At 43.5% G+C, this 17,004-nt stretch overlaps 1 protein-coding gene across 3 annotated transcripts; it reads left to right on the forward strand.

Annotated features, from left to right (window-relative positions):
- Positions 1-3,364: 3,364 nt before the first annotated feature.
- On the forward strand, positions 3,365-16,794 carry NDE1 (nudE neurodevelopment protein 1). Of its 3 annotated transcripts, none has more exons than XM_064390252.1 (9): positions 3,365-3,602; positions 7,685-7,812; positions 8,340-8,493; positions 11,123-11,271; positions 11,601-11,737; positions 12,561-12,737; positions 13,159-13,250; positions 14,256-14,392; positions 15,469-16,794. In XM_064390252.1, the coding sequence occupies exons 2-9, from the start codon at positions 7,727-7,729 to the stop codon at positions 15,560-15,562; spliced, it is 1,026 nt and encodes a 341-aa protein (XP_064246322.1). In that variant the 5' UTR covers positions 3,365-3,602; positions 7,685-7,726; the 3' UTR covers positions 15,563-16,794. The 3 variants fall into 3 exon arrangements, with proteins under 3 accessions (XP_064246322.1, XP_064246324.1, XP_064246323.1); XM_064390254.1 differs by lacking the exon at positions 3,365-3,602 and adding an exon at positions 3,643-3,768; XM_064390253.1 differs by lacking the exon at positions 3,365-3,602 and adding an exon at positions 5,986-6,138.
- Positions 16,795-17,004: the final 210 nt, after the last annotated feature.

Here is a 17,004-nt window from a genome sequence, read left to right on the forward strand (position 1 = left end):
GGCAGGAACTGATGCCCAGCAAGTTCCACCTGAACACGAGGCAGAACTTCTTCCCTGTGAGTGACCGAGCCCTGGGACAGATTGTCCAGAGAGGCTGGGGAGTCTCCCTCGCTGCAGATATTCCAGAAACCTGCTGTTTGCTTCTTTTAACAGGCATGTCTCACCTCTCTGTGCTTTCTCTGGGTGCCTTGGGCATCATTAGCTATTCCCCAAAGTCAGATGTACACAGCTTGAAAATACAAAGCAATAACTGGCTAACAAAAAACAAAAAAACAAACAAAAAAAAAAAACCAAAAAAAAAAACAAACACCAAAACAACCTTCTAAGAACTCACTGGATTAGGCATTAGTGTGTCCCCAGCCCTTGACACCACCTGAAGTCTGGCCCAAGAAGCATCAGTAAAGCTGTGGGCAGCCACGCACAGGTCACTGCTCTCTTGATGTGGTGGCACTGGCAACTCACTAGAGGTCACTGGGCTTTGCTCACTTTAGGCTTGTATAACTTTCCACTGTGGTATTTTTCCTCTTGAATCCTTGTGTTGCTAACAGCGCTTGTCTCAACAACCCTGCCTCTATTTCTAATTTTCCTGTTCTTGCCTTCCTGCAGACGTGGCTGTGTCTCACGGTTTAGCAGCTCCCTTGGCTGGCCCAAAGCCATGCAGCCACTCCTGTCACCCAGGCTGGGCTGAGCCCCTCCAGCAGGCAGGTTAGTGACAGCACACGGTGGGATCTGCTCTTTTGTGCCTCAGTGGCTTTTGATCACAATTGTGGAATTAGGCTGAGCTGGCAGACTTGCACCTTGGCCTAAGAGACTGCAGCCAGCAGCAAGGAGAAGCCCTGGTGACAAAGCTCAGAGCCACAGCCAGGCTTGCCAGGGTCACTGGGAGTGTCACTCTGTGTGCCAAGGCTGAGAGAGCTGCTGTGTTCTGCTCGGCTTAGTGAACCAGTGCTGCTAATGAGCATTTGACAGTTTCATAAAAAACGTGTCAGTTTGAGATTTCAGAAGGTTTTTTAAAGTAGTGGGAATCTGTTTCTTGCTTAAGCATGTGAAAATCTGATTCTGCACATACAGATTGCAGAGAATTATATAATATCTTTAAAGAAACAGAAAAAAAGGTTTTATTGCTGTTAAATACTTGCTCTTCAGTGATAGCAATATTTCCATATGATATTCCAAAACGTTTGTCACATTTTATGTCTGTCAGTAATCCATTTGACAAAGATAAAAAAGCAGTTCAGTAGCTTGTAATGACAATTGGTGAGCAGCTCCTGTTCCATCCACAGAGTGGGTGGTGTGGTGAGTTATTTAATTCTCTAAGAAAAGCAAGTATTTTTTTCCCAACAGAAGTTAATTGCCAAAAGATAAGGTGGCAAAAAATTTATCCACTGTAAGTTCTTACCAGAACTTACAGTGGATAAATTTTTGTCCACTTAGTTTTTGTAGAAGAATCAGTGTGGCCTTCTCATTAAAATAACCAGCCCATGAATCCCAGCACCACAAAGATCTGCCAGTTATTAATTATTAATCAGCAAACTAAAAATAAATGCAAAAAATAATTTCTCCTCCTCTGCTAATTTTGAAATAGACAAGTGTTCTTGTTCTTCTTGCAAACAAGGCAGTCACAGTGATTACTGTAACATTTTCTAAAGAATATTTATTGCTTTTGTACAGTAGTGCCTCTGAGCCCCTGGCATTTGTTAGGGTGCTGCTTCACTGTTTCAGAATTGATTGAGAGGCTCTCAGCTTCCTCTGAAATCTCAGAAATTTTGCTGTGTTTTACAGTTATTTCAAGATGAGAAATATTAAAAGTACTCAGCTGTACCTTTGGCATAATCTGTGTAGTCATACTATCCTCAAAAACTTGCTTAAAGTGTTGAAGTAAAATGTCCTCTGTCCCGAACTTGTGAACAATGTATAATTTGTTTTAATTACTGGCAACATACTACAATAGCACGTGGTTTATTTTCTGCAACGTATCTGATAATAAAAACATTCTTGGGTAATGACAGAACTGCAAATGCTATTAACCCAATTTTTTAAATGCCTTATTTAGTTTTCTCTTCATAGTTTTATGATAGTTTGTTTCCATTTACTTCTGCTGAACATCTGAACTGAACATACAGTTTGTTTCTTTTTGCTGAATGCCTGACAAGAAAGTAGAATAATTTTTGTCACCCTTCTCAGTTTAAGTTATCTGAGTTATGGACAGATTCCTTCTAGTGCAATATTTCTGGAAAAGCATCCCTCCTCTTGGTTACAGTCCCAGCCTTTCACAGCCTTTGGGAGCGGTGTGGTTCCAGTTCAGACAAGTCTTTTCAGCCCCGGAGCGCGCTCCAGGCCCGGTGTTACCCCGCAGGTGAACGAAGCTGGGGCCGGCTGCTGCTTGGGAGGCGCTGCGGTGGCACTCGGTGGCACTCGGTGACACGTGGCCCTGCCTGTGCGGGCCGCAGTGATACACGTGCGATAATTTGTGGTTTTGTTTTAATGCCAGGCACCACCACGGAGCGAGTGTTTGTGTGCGCGGTCGGCAGGGACACACCTGGGGCGCCTGGCAAAGCCTGCCCGGCTCGGGTCCCTGCTGTCGGTCCTGCTGCGGGGCATTCTCGGGCTGCGGGAGCCAGCCGCAGGTTTCTGCAACGATGACATCATGCCGGGATGGGGATGACTGGAAGTGGCTAATATTTCATGGGCTGCGACACAGAATCCTGTCCTTGGTCGGGAAAAGGACACTTTGGTCTAAAGATGTTGGGCTGGCGTTAAAAATAGATACCGGCGCTGTCTCGCTGCTTGCTTTTGCAGCAGAGGCCTTTTGAATTGAGGAAAAAAAAAAAGAGTTAATGTAACTAAGAGTTAATGTTTCTTCTTTTCGATAATTTTAAGGTCAATCATGCCTTTAAAATTACGGCGCTTGCTGGTTTACACGCTTAGATTTACACCTCAGGAGATGCGGAGCCTTGGGCGTGACTGTAGGTGCTTGAACATGGACGGGGGGCAGCGTTTAGCAAGGCAGACGAGGAATGGGAACGGCAATGGGGATGGGAACGGCAATAAGAATGGGAAAGGCAACGAGAATGGGAAAGGCAATGAGAATGGGAAATGCAACGAGAATGGGAAAGGCAACGAGAACGGGAAAGGCAACGAGAACGGGAAAGGCAACGAGAATGGGAAAGGCAATGAGAGCCGGACCTGCCGCGGCCGCCGCCCCCCGGCGCCGTTTGAAAGTCACCAAAGTTTCCGAAGCGCGTTCCGGCGGCGCTGATTGGCCGAGCGCCCCGGCGCACGTGACCGGCAGCCAATGGGGCGGCGGCGCCGGCCGGGCCGGGAGCGGCGGTGCGGGCGCGGCGGGAGCGCGGTGAGAGCCCGGCACGGCCCGGGGCAGCGCGACCGGCACCGGAGCGGAGCGGGGGGACACGGGACCCTGCCTGGCCGCGGCCCCGAACCTCCTCCTGCTTCTGGAGTTGCTCGTGCGGGCGCTGGTGGGGCGGGGAGCGGAGCGTGGGAGCCGTGCCCGCTGTTCAGCCCCCGCCCGGCTTCGTGCTCCGCATGGGAATGGCATCGGGAGCGCTGCCCCGCTGACCTGGCTCGCAGCTGGAACCATCAAGGTCAGGCGTCTCAGCGGAGAACAGCGTGGGGTTTCCTCAGGAGTCACTGGAGAGTTGGGAGTGTGGGGTTATTGAGGAGGAGGAGGGTTTTGCTGAATTCAGCCTTTGGTGGAGAAGCCCCGGAGAAGGCGATAACTCTGTTCAGTGCCGGCTGTGGGATTCTGTGGTAATCCTGGTGCTCCCGTGACCTCTCCCCTTTCTTTCTCTTTTGTGGTGATTTTCTTTTGTATGGCTTAAACAAAAGAAAACAGGCCCATGTGTTGCAGGAAGACCCTTTCAAGGGGAATATTTTAAGCAAATCTGAATTTCAAAGGATGGGAAAGCTACTTTTCGAGAGCAAAGAGCTGGTTTGTTTTGGTTTACATTTAGGAAAATAATGTCTAATAGGAGCTTCATCGTCTCTGTCATGGATAATTCAGTAGTATTTGTGGTACTGTTTCACTTTTTTTGTTACAATATGAATTTCCTTGACTTGGACCATTAGGCATGCTACAAAGGTAGGCCAGCATTGTTCATCGAGCTAAATGCTCTTTTGTGGAGAAAAAAGTTCAGTATCAGGGTCGTTTTGAGTCCTTTGTTCTAGGACTGAGACAATCTAAGTTGGGGCCCTCATGAGTTTGGGTGAATGCAGACTGATTCCCAAACTGAAGTTCCTTCAATAATTCTGTGTGTTGTTTTTCCTGATGCTTGCTTTTTCCTGAGGAATTTTGCAATTCTTCTCTCACTGGTATGAGTTTGTTTCGCGCAGCGTTTACGCTGCCGTGTTTTATTGCAAAATTCCAGTCCCCACCCATGATCGCTTCCACTTCCTGCATGATGTGGAGCTGTGTAATGCCTGTGAGCAGCGCTGGTGGCACGAAGCCTGGCCAGATGTCTCTTCTGGCTTCATGTGTGCGAAAACAAGCAAGGTGCAGCCAGTGTGTGCCTCCTACAGACTCTGACTTCTCTCCTAGTTTTTTCCACTTTTCCCAGCATTTAAAAAAGCATTTCTAAAACCTCCTTTACCCCCCTTTGCTCTCCCTTCTTTTGTAGTGAGCCCAGACAATGAGGAGTTCCTGATTAATTTCTCTTCAGGCATTTTGCATGTTGTCTCCAAGTTGTTAAAAATGAAGGGGAGAAGGCAGCAAGGGAAAACCAGTTACTGCCTTACCCTTTCTAAGGCAGTTTAACAAGATTTACATGGTTTTTATTTGCACTCTTCTTAGACAAATTTCAGAAAAAAAAAGTTTAAAAAAGCTTTAATACTTTGTATCAAACTTGGAATTTTTCTTTTCAGTTTAAGTTTGTATTTTTCGTCTTTGGTTAGTTTGAAAATCCCAGATTAGTTTGAGCTAAGATGAATACAGGGAGCAAAAGTAACAGGTCTTCCTTGAATGTTGCAGCAAAAAACATGTGCCTGTGGCACAGGACAGTAGCCACATCTCTGGAATCAGGTCCACTGTCCTTCCATGTATTTGCAGTTGAACAATTAATTTTAAATTGTAAGTACTATTTAGTAATGGTGCCCATTAAGCAGAGCAAGCTCTTAATGGATCACATCCTCAGTGGGCCCATACTGTAATCTCACATCACAAAGACATCCCTGGCTCTGAGGGGTGCAGCCCCTCTGTGCTCTGTGAACATCCACAGAGTTCTCTGAAAGCCTTGTGGATTGTATGGGTCAGTTAAGGAAAGTTCTTCTCTATGCAGCCCTGCAATCTCAAAAAATGCCAATTACTACAGTCTTTTAGTTCCTACAAAGTGTAATATGAGAACGCAGGAGCCAGATCTGAGCATATTCAAGATTTTGAAGGTGATGGAAGCTGTCTTTTAGTCCCAAAGGGTTGTTTGAAAGCTTTTCAGAGCAAGATGTCTTGCAGTTCATCTTTATGTTTCCTGAATTATTTTTGTTGACTGTCTAAATACAGATACTAGATTTATTATAATGCTGTGTCAGAAAAAAATCCTCTTTGGATTTTTTTTCTTCACAAGTGTGCTGCAAGGATCAGTATGTGTGTACACAGTGTACACAGTGCCTTGAGCAGAAGAACATGCTGATTAACATCAAAGGCACTTTCAGTTCACTTAAAAATAACAGAGGAGATGTGACATAAACTATCCTAGGTCAAGAATGTTAATTATGCTTTGTCATGATTTTCTTTTTAATATGCAATAGAGCTATTTGGTAAATCACTTCTTACTCGCACTCCTTTTCCTCTTTTTTTGCTCAGTGCGTTCTTCAGCCTTGAACCCTTATGCTGGAAATGTGTCAATACATTATCAGTGCTTTTGTTTGTTTGAAGGAACACATGTAGCTTTGGCTAATGAACATTTTGTGTCAAAGTCAGTTAGAAAAGCTAAGGCTTAGTAACTTTTCTCCTGACCTGCCAACTCCCCTTTTAAATAGCACTGTAATTTCTGTGAGTGTGTAGCTGATACTGGGCACTGAGGTATGCAGGCACAGCCCCACTCAGCTGTGACGCTGCTTACTCCTTGCTCAATAATCTGGTAATTGCTTGGGCTGTGAAGAGGAACTGGGCTTTGTGGCATTGTTTGGGTATGTAATAATTGGGCTTTAGATTGCCAGACTGCTTTGAGTACTTTTGTCCGTAGTAGAGGTAAGAGCTACTTGGGTTTGTCTCAGTAGAGTTACTGAGTAGGTGGCTGTTACTCAAACCTATTTATATCAGATAATTTTTTGGAGGGCAAAGTCTTGACACAGGATAGAGATATTTTCTTCCATAGAGTTCAATAGATGTGCAGTGTATGCACATTTTCTTCAGCTAAGACATGCTGCTCAGAGGGTCTACTCCAGCATTTTATGAGTATCATAAATAGGAGTAGAAAACAGGGCTGACATCTAAGTGATCTTTGAAGGCTTCAGCCATCCCTTCTTCTTTGTTCCATCAGAATTACCTCTAGGAAGTGTTTTGCTCAGCAGAACTGGAACAGAAATTTGGTAGAACTGTGTTTCTTCAGTCATTAGATTTCTGTGATGCAGTTTTATGACAATTGTCACTGTCCTAAATTGTTCAATTCCACCTCTATTTGCTGTTCTTGATCTTATTTGGTTTCTTATTTGATATCAGTTTGGTTAAATTGATAATGTCTGAGTGGAATCTTTGCCTCACCCAGGGCTGGACACGGGCAGATTATGCAGAACACTTGGTTTGATGTTTCTCCATTGTCAAGACTAACTAGTATGAAATTGTATTTGTTGCTGACCTGTTTAACAGAGAGTGTCATACACATCACAGGGCATTTATTTTATTTGATTGTGGTGTTGAGATACTTAAGTCCTCAAGTGGGAGTGACCAGCTTGAGGGACTTGATTCCCCTGTGGCTCTTTAGTGTGTCATTCCCATTTGGGACTGTGTCCTGTGGCCGGGTTTGTGCTGGCACAGGGACAGCTGGATTGTCTGGATTGCTGCAATCTTATCTGCATACTTAACCCAGCCAGTGGTATCCTGCTAAAACCTCTGAGCAGCTTTTACCCTTCCTTCTCCCATGGCTCTCTCAGGTATCCAGATATCTTGTAGCTATACATGGATTTTGATAGTTCAGGTTTAAAGTAGGGTAGCTTTTTCTGTGTTGACCTAGGAAGAAATTTTTCACCTGTCCAGCAGTTAAGTCCATAAAAAACTTATGTGTTCCTTTAAATGTTACCTTAAGAAATCAGAATCTTGAGTACCTAATCTCTTTCTCTTTGAAGTTTCTTTTTAATTTCATGATAGGTGTCTTTAGGGTTGTTGAATTGCAGTGTATTTGGAGCTGAAGTTGTGCCTGTGTCTTCCTTCCCTTGTGTTCTCTGTGCACTGGCACAGCTGCAGCTCACTTTGGGGTTTGTGTACTCAGAGGTCCCAAAGGTGCTCGCTGCTGGGAATGTGGTGTAAGCCTGCAGCAGCTTTGGGAGAACTGGGGAGAGTGACTTAGCAGGAATTCTTTCACATTTAGGGTCGGTCTGACAGAGTCAAGGCTGGCCTTTGGTTTGGTCTCCGGGCGAGCAGTGACTGTGTGGGAGGACAGGGTGTTCTGCTCTGCAGCAAGGAGGATCAGGCTGCTCACTGCCTGAGTTCTTACGCTTGACCCTGTGATTTTTTCAGGGGGGAAAATGAAACAGGAGTTTTAGACTTTGAGGACTCACTATGGAAGACTCAGAAGGACATCACTTCAGCTCAGTGGAAGAGGAAACCAGATACTGGAAGGAGTTGGCTATGAAATACAAGCAGTGGTAAGGCAGTGGCTTCATTCCTCCAAGTGGTTGGGTAAGGTGCATAACACTTCATGCAAAGACACAGCTCTTTCATTGCTGCTTGTTTAGCTTGTTGGAGGATTATTTAGATAGAATTGTTTAGGAATATAAACCATCTTCCTCTCTGTTCCTCACTTTTTCTTATTAATCAATAACAGCTTTCTTTATATTTCCAAATAAACAATAGAATTGAATAGTGAAATAAATGTGTGATGGCAGTGGACAATTGACAAGCTAAAGAGATGCCACATATCCTCAACATCTACAGTGTGAAGACACTCTGGGGTTTTTCTGTTTATTTGGACTTTTTTTATTTCTTTACCAGTTTGCTATGGGGTTCCCATGCATGGCAGGGAAACATTTGCATATGCTTCTCTCTTCCTGTTGAATACAGAGAAGGGCATACAGCCCTCTGTGTTCAAGAGCAGTGTTGTTTTTACTTGAGTGTACAAGAGATGATGTTTTCCTTGTTCATGGTGATGAGTGTTGCTGGAATTTCTCTCTAGTGCTGAGAGTACGCAGGAGGAATTGCGTGAATTCCAAGAGGGGAGCCGAGAGTATGAAGCTGAGCTGGAGGCTCAGCTGCAGCAAACAGAGTCCAGGAACAGAGACCTTCTGTCAGAAAACAGCCGCCTGCGGATGGAGCTGGAGTCAGTGAAGGTGAGAGCTGCTGGTGCACATGGTGTGCACATCCTCAGTGCAGGGGGGAGCAGGGCAGGTGTTTGCAGTCTCTGTCACCTCAGCAGTACAGAAAAATTGACCAGAAGACTGCAGAAAGGAAAGTCTTGAAAAGTAAAGAAATGTCACCCTGTAGTCTGCTGTGTTCCTTGGTAGCATTCCTGGAGCCCTCTTCAGGGCTGTGGCTGTGTGTCAGGATAGATTTCAGATGGGAGAGAATTGTCCACAGTGGAGTGGAGACTGAGTGTGAGCACAAGAGAGCTGCTGTTCTATTCCTTCTTCCATCTATTTAGTGCTTTTGTTCATAGTTTTCTTGCTATCTGCATCATGCAGTCACAGATAATATTGCAGAACAGTCAAAGTACAAACACTACAGCTGTGTTTTTGCATTACGTAAGGAAGCTCAGTTTAAAACCCTTTTTACATAGTTGTGTGTTTATTATCTGACATTTTAGATAAGCTGGGAAGCAGCAGCTGGTGGGTAACACATAGAATTGAGAGTCATAAAACAGTTTCAGTCCTGGTTTTGTTATTGAATCTGTCTGTCCTTAGGAAAAAATGAGTTTTTCTTTTTGCAACCAGATGAATCCAGATTTGCAATGCCTTTTGCTTAAACTGTTGTCCAAATTACTGTCTTAAGGAAATACTCTTCTGTTCCAGGCAGATGTCCTGTCACTCTAGCACTAGCTTAGCCATTTCCTCCACTCCCTGCTTTTTGATAGCAAGACCTCCAAGACATGTTTCATTGTATTTATGTTGCTTTAATATTTGTTGTCGCACTTAGAAATATTAGATGTTGTGCTTGTTGTATAGAGTATTGATCTGCTGTTCCAGGTAGCCACATAAACCCATGGAAGCTGATGGGCTTGGGGAGAAGACAAAAGTTTTAAAAATAAAATCCATAGTTCATTTAATTGAGGTGTGTGTAGATGATTTTCTTTCTCTAGAGTAGCTGGGATGAGAGGAAGGGCCAGTGAACCAGGCAAAACAGTGAGGAATGAAAATAGTAGGAAGCAATACAGAGCCTCAAAAAGTGGAGGGTAGCTATATTTTAGAAAATCTGAAATGATTCTTCACAGTAGATAACTTTCTTAAAATATATTCTGCTTGAAATAAACCATTCAACAATTGGCTATTCATGCAGCCTGAAAAGTGCAGTAACAGCCTGCAGTGAAGAAACAGAGCCACCATTGAGGGCCAGATCAGCTGATAGTTTATTACAATTGGCTAAAAACAAAGACTCAGACCTTGCAGTTCTGGTCTTTTATCTGAATCAATTCAAGAGCAAAGCATTAATCTCATGAAGCTATTGAGCAGCAGTGTTAACTGAGCCCATCAAGGGTTGGGATCTGCATCTAGGTCAGCACCAGTGAACTTTGCCAGGCCCACACAGCTTGTGGCTCTGGGCTGACCAGCCCAGTGTGTGTGCCTGCTCCCCCTCAGAAATCAGAGCTCACACTGCCTAAAAACTGATGGGAATGCTGCTTTGCAGGGTTAGTTTAGAGAGTCCTGAGAAACTAATTGAAAGTAATCTACCTCTTGGAGTTGAGAGGCTCCTAACTGTTTCAGAGATTTGGAGTTACAGCAGTGTCACCACACTGCAGTCAAATAAGGATTCCTTAGATCAGGATGGATGTCTCTTTCCCTCCTCCTTGTCTGTGCATTTCTTGTGCTAAAATAGCTTGTCTTCACGTTATCATTCACACTAGACTTGCCATGGTTTTGAAATTCCAGTGCACAGATTTGTTTCCAGTGACTTCAAGTGTTTTGTACTTGAATTCTGTCTGGAGAGCACTTCAGGAATGCTGCTTACCCAGCAACCTTGAAGTTTCCAAAAAACCTCTGGCATGTTGAAGTGGTCTGATAGCAAGGTGGTTGAGTATAAAGCACTGTAATAGTGTGCTCTGGAGCTTTCCCTGTCACAGGGGAAACCTTTCCCATGTCACATACTGTGGATCTAACTCCACATTTAGTGGTAGTGCAGGAGAGAGAGATCTGATGTGGAAGCTAAGTCTTCCTCCCTGCCTATGCTTGTCTTAAATGTACCCTTGTATACATGGTGTAGAGGGAAACAGAGTTTGATTTAGGTTCCCAAAAGTGTACCTGTGCCTGAAATGTTCTAGAATTCTGAACCTGCTTTGGACTAATAAAGCCACATGGGCAGTGCAGAATCTTGCTGATTCCACAGCAGCATGTAACAGGTTCACACTTGGAATTTTCTTTTATTCTTCTTACTTTGGCTCCAGAGTATTGCCTGACTTCATATTAGGGTTGAAAATAAGTGGCTTCTCTTGTGTGCTTTGTGTATTGCTTAGAAACTGTGCTGAGTGAGGCTGTCTGGGAGAGGCAAGGAATGGCCTTGTGCTGTGTGTGTTGGGAACTGTTCCCCAGAACTTCTGTTTGATAAGGAGTGGCAGGAAGAGCTCTTGTCTGCTGGCAGCCCAGAAGTGTGTGAGCAATTGAATTTGTTGGCGTTTTACCATATGTAAAATGATGTTTCTCAAAAATCTTCAGAGTGTCTGTCTCTGCCTTTCAAGGAGCTCAGAAAATGCTGCAAAAAGAGAACGTGTTGCTAAGTATCTGATGTGCTGTTTGATTTGCCTTTGAGTAGGAAAAGATTGAAATGCAGCATTCAGAAGGATACAGGCAAATCTCTGCGCTGGAAGATGACTTGGCACAGACAAGAGCTATTAAAGAGCAGCTTCAGAAATACATTCGAGAACTTGAGCAAGAAAATGATGATTTGGAAAGAGCAAAAAGGTGATCTGCCTTTTGGGGTTTTTTTTCCACCTCTGTTCTGTCCTGCAAGCATGGTGGCACTGAGCTGTTTGTGACACTACTTATTAGCATTGCCATTCTGAACTATCACTTGTCTGATGATTGTGTTGAAGAGATTTGTTACAGATGGGCAATGTGATAACTTTTTTTTTACCTCTTCTACTCCCCTGACTGCACTCTTTCATATATTACAAGCTAAAAAATAATAAAGCAAACCAAACAAAAATTAAAATGTCCGTTTTCTTGTGAGAGAGAGAATCTTCCATGTGCTTGAAGGATCTGGTAGTGACACCTAGTGCACTCTTTTTCAGAGCCACTATAATGTCCCTGGAGGATTTTGAACAGCGTTTAAACCAGGCTATTGAAAGAAATGCTTTTCTGGAGAGTGAGCTGGATGAGAAGGAAAACCTTCTGGAGTCTGTGCAGCGCCTGAAAGATGAAGCTAGAGGTTAGACAGAAGTTATTTGTTATCTTTTCCTTTCTTTCCCACTGCCTTGTAGCTGTTCAGTCTTCTCCATATGCCTTAGAGCTGGGCTTTTAATTTTGCTTCTTTAAAACTTAGTATCTGAAATGTAGAAACAAGTAATGAAACTGAACATTCTGCCCCTTCCTTGAACTCCTGGTATGATTCCAGAGCACTCGCAGAAACAAAAGTTTGTTCCAGCCTTCTCCTAATCAGGGCTTCAGGGAGTTGAGCCAGTCCAGCTGGGACATGTGCTGGTGTGGCTTCCACAAAGGTCAGCTTTAATACACATTAACCTCATTGTTTCCTGGGAAATGGAGCCAATGAAGCACTAATGAGGAAGTAAGCAGGAGGGCTGTGACTGACTTCTGGTTGCCTTGGAATGCACTGGCTTTTTGCTATCTGTCAACAAGGCTGGGTGAGGAGAGAGACACCCTGGAGCTGAATAAACATCTGCTTTCAGATCTTGGATTCTGTGCCCTTGAGTGGTATCCATAAGCTACAGCCAGGCTGTGGGACAGAAGTGCTCTGTCCCTTGGCTACATCGTGATGTGGCTTCCACCTGGCCTCAGCTCAAGTTTCCTTCCTGTGGAGACCAGGGTACAACAGGTAGGATCTCATCCTTGCAGGGAGCCAGAATGTAGTCAAGGTGTGCCAAGTTCAGATATGCCTGGAGTAATCTTTTACAAGGATAAGTGACTTTACCTCACCTCCATGAAGAGAAAAATATTTTGACAAAACATTACCTCCTGTTTTTATCTTGGTGGCCGCATACTCCAGCACTTGCTTTGTGTTTTTTCTTTCACAGATCTACGACAAGAACTTGCAGTGCAGCAGAAACAGGAGAAGCCCAAAACACCAATGAGAGCTCCCCTGGAAGCAGAAAGAACAGACACTGCAGTTCAGGCCTCCTTATCTGTGCCCTCAACGCCCGCAATGCGCCGGACACCCATCAGCATTCCCACCCCTGGCACCTTTAGGAGAGGTGACTGGCAGGGAACCAGCTCACAAATACCATGTGATGCTCTTGTTTTTGCTATAGTTTGCTCCCTTCTTTTCATTCCTTCTTTAGCCACAGAATCCAGTGTGTAGTGTAGTGTAACCTAAATCAAATCATCATGGTCTCAGTATTCACAGACTGGGATTTTTTTGAGTTTATTCGTAGTCTGTTCATTTCCAATTAACTTGAACTGTCTGGAAATAATGAGGGATAAGATGAACTGTTGGGACTTTCTGTTAGTTCACAACTGTCCCAGAGATGTTGGTCTGATTTAGGGGAAAAGCTTTAAAAACCTGGGTGATCTTTAATCTTCTTCCTTGAATCATCTTCTCTAAGACAGTAGGGTAAATTTATTATTTTTTTTTCTCTCCATGAGTAACATATCCTTCTTTAACCTGCCCTGCAGGTCTTGAGGACAGTTATGGTGCAACCCCTCTCACACCAGCTGCAAGAATATCTGCACTTAATATTGTGGGAGACTTGCTGCGAAAAGTGGGGGTGAGTGATTACCTGCCAAAATTCCAATGCTCTTGGAAAGCTGGAGCTCTTGGAAACTGCAGCCAGCACTACTGTTCAGAGGAGATTGAAAAGAGTCTCTTGCCCCCAGGTTAGCTAAGTGTGGCCTTGGGCTTGGTCTGGACTTCAAACATTTCTGACCAACCTCCAAAAATGGACCATGCTTGTTTTTCTAAGTTCTAATCCAGATAGGGATAAGATCTCCCTTTATGAATTTTTTGAAGTGCATGTGCAGAAAAAATAAGTCAGCATGAGTAAATTGAGAAGGGATCTGTTCCCATGAAAGGCAGGGAAGTTAGCATGCTGGTACCTGCTGTCCAAAAGGCTTCTGGTGAAGTTTGCCTTAAGAGTCCAGTGGTCTTTTGAGCAAGGCCTAATGTCCTGCTAAGCTGTAGTTTGATATTTAAGGTAGTGCTGATGCTGGGAAAGTTATCCCATGAGTTGTGTTACCCTCCTTATGCCTTGGTGCTGTGTTGTGACAAACAAACATTTTTATGGGGCTTTGATGGGCTGAGCTGCAGAACTGATACAGCCAGAAAGCAACTCAATAAAGCTGGAGTGGTCTAGAATGGGAGCATGGGATGGAGAATAATAGATCTGTGGCTCATTTCCTCTGGGGTACCGCCTAATACATGTCTAGGGAAGCTGATAGTTCATATGAATGTCTAGTAATCTAAAAATTTATGCCTTGTAAGAAAGATCTAAAAATCTGTCTGAGGAAAGTGAAGATTTTGTGTTCCTGCTGGTGAAGAGCATCAGCTCCCTAGAGAAACAGAGATTCATCTTTAGAGAGATGACTGTCTCATCTCTTCACAAATTCAAAACTCATGTGGCACTGGGGTCTAGCAGGTTCCTCTACTGGACAGCTCACTCTTAAAGAAAGAAAAATACCCAAAATCCACACACTTCAGTGCCATTTTGGTGTGTCACTGCCATCTTCTGAAAGAGAACAATCAATCTGATACTTGCCTCATCTGTTCACTTCAGGCTTTGGAGTCCAAGCTTGCATCTTGCCGAAACTTTGTGTATGAGCAGTCTCCAAACAGACCTTCAGTGTCCATGTACATGAACAGAGATGTCCTTGAAACACGCCTGAGTCCTCATCAGCCTCTGTGTGACACAGGGTGAGTGCTGGGCTCTGCTGGTGTCTTCGTGACAGCTCTTGGTGTTGGAACTTAGGGACTGATATTTAGTATACAAGTCTTTGTTTTGTAGAGACAGTTTCAAAGTATGTGAAATTCAGTTATTCAGGGTTATGATTTGAATATTTCAGGTCAGTTTAAAATTTGGAGTCACTAGCTGATGAAATTGGAAGACTAACTGCAATCAAGTTTTGAATACCTCAAATCTGAAGCAAGTGCAAGATGTATTTTATTATAAATTACTGTTTAAATGGGACAAAGTACAACAGTTCTTGCTTGTTGGTTCAATTTATTTTACGCTTTATGTTCTGGTACAAGTGATGTCTCAGGAATGTTATGACAGGTAGGGAGACTTCCCTTAGCATAGATAAGATTGTCACTTGGGAGAACTGGAAAAAAGGTGAATAGTGGGTCCACTGAGAATGCTTTACAGTTGCTAAGATGTGTTTTAAGTAGCTGCTAACAAAACGTTACCTTAATCAATGTACACACTCCTCTGAATGTTTGAACCAGTTGTCTTTTTTTAATCAAATGAAGAAAAATCAGCAAGGTTATTGCAAATTTAAGCATGTGTCTGCTTAAACTCTGCCAATCCTGCACTGCACATTCTTTAGGTTCTGTGTTTAGATAAGTGAAGTGTCTATAGTACACTTTGTTTCAGACTTAATTATTTTGCCAGACCCATGTGCTAGTTTGTCCTGGTACCCAGTGCCCAATAGTGTTGTTTAGAAGGAATGTTTCATGAGGTAGAAACCTCAGAAAGCTCCTGCAAGAAAGCCTCAGGGGCCATATATTTACATATGCATGAGCTGATTGTCTGTCTGCTGCTGCAATGCTAAACTGAAATTCCAACACCTGTAAAAGATAGTGTTCATTACTCAGAGGGAAACTGAGCCCTGTGTTACAGTGAAAACCCAGCCCAGTTGAGGAATGGGTTTGTGCATTGCTGAGTGCTGTTCTCTCATCTCAGCTGAGTGGTTTGTTCTGGAAGTGAGCAGTTGTTCTGAGCATGGTTACACTGAGTGAGAGATGCCCTGACTCCAGTTTTGCATTTGCAGGATGGTGAAACGCCTGGAGTTTGGAACACGGCCTTCACACGTCCCAGGACCCATGAGCCATCCCTCACAAAGTGTTGTCAAGATGCTGCTATGAAAAGCCTGGCTGGCTTTGGGAAAGGAGAAGAAATGTGTATTTCAAACTTTAGTTTTAAAGAGAATATCAGTGAGCAAGCAGACAGCAGTGTCAGGGTAGGTGAGAACTGAACAAGCAGTCACAACTGGCAGTGGCTTCCAGTGGCCTCTGGGCAAGGTCTGTGAGTGACAAGGTGTGACAAAGCAATGCTGACTGTGTCAGAGCAGGACTGGGTATTGCTTCCTGCATCAGCTACTGTAAATAGCTCCTTGAAGGTTGCTTCTTTTGACACTACCAAAGCCATAGTCCTCCTGCCTACAACACAGCAATATTCACTATGCAGCTCCTCAGGCTTTGGCTTTTGGTGTTAATACACCACCAGTTCTGGCTGGAATTATGCTTTCTACCATGGGTGTTGTGTGCTGCAGTCACCCAAATTAGAGGTGTTTTTATGTGGAGTAAGGTGTATTTCTGCAGGGAAGCTACTCAGCTCCGCATGGGGTGTTTGCTGAGCAGAATGTTGCTGCCTCTGTAATGGCAAGGTGTTTCTGTAAGTAATGATTTCTCATTCAGAACAGGTCATGGTTAAAGGTGAGACGTGTCTAGTGCTGAGAGTGCTCAGGAGATCCCAGAGCTAATAGCATGTAGACTTTTTGTTGAACCACATAGTGGCTCATATAGCCTGGTGGTTGTAGGAGGCCAAACCTGATCAAGTTTCTAGTTCTAACATCTTGATAGGTGGGTTTTACTGCTTTACAAACTTCCCTTCACTAAGGTGCCTTGAGTGTTAGTGTTTTTTTATTTTTCTATATGAATATATCAGCTGTTACTAATTTAGAAATGCTTTTTTAACCTGAAAAGCTCTTTATGCTAGAGAACTGTATATAGGTAGAGAATGTTTTTTTTAAATAATTTTCCCCCTGAGAATATTACTGCATTTGTTTTTTAAATGGAGTAGATTCATTCCCAGTGTTAATGTATTTTATGGAAGCCTGTACTTGCAAAACTAATCATGACGAAACAATTTATGTGTTTGCTTTTTTTTTTTTTTTGTGGCAGGGGATGGGGAGAGCTTACTTGACAAAAGAATACATAAATGGGTTTGATTTTTTTTTTTAAAGGAAGTGCTGTGAAAACAGCCACTGAGGCATCTCTTTCTCTAGAATATGTAAACCACAGGTGATTTCCATTTCTCAGTCCACCTATGAAGTTGTTTAAACTGGGGAGCAGAATAAAGCTTATTTTGAATGCGAGTTGTTGATTCATTTTGAGGTTTTTGGCAAGTTATTACTGTGGCTTATACATGTTCAATTTGCTGGTTCTGCTCCAAGCATTGGTGCTTAAGACCATTTAATATGAAGTCTGACTTGCTTGTCTTCTTGTTCCCACACATGCAGGCTCACAAACTGTGTTGGCAACCAGCTCTTGAGCATCTTTACAGCTCTGTGCCTGATCAAGCAATG

This window comes from Passer domesticus, chromosome 15, assembly GCF_036417665.1.
Source record: "Passer domesticus isolate bPasDom1 chromosome 15, bPasDom1.hap1, whole genome shotgun sequence".
Lineage (NCBI taxonomy): Eukaryota > Metazoa > Chordata > Aves > Passeriformes > Passeridae > Passer > Passer domesticus.

Excerpts from the sequence above, each read along its gene's own strand:
- NDE1 (XM_064390252.1), top strand. The coding sequence starts at position 7,727 with ATGGAAGACTCAGAAGGACATCACTTCAGCTCAGTGGAAGAGGAAACC. Across the intron at positions 7,813-8,339 it reads GCTATGAAATACAAGCAGTG|TGCTGAGAGTACGCAGGAGG; the intron begins GTAAGGCAGTGG and ends ATTTCTCTCTAG. Across the intron at positions 8,494-11,122 it reads TGGAGCTGGAGTCAGTGAAG|GAAAAGATTGAAATGCAGCA; the intron begins GTGAGAGCTGCT and ends GCCTTTGAGTAG.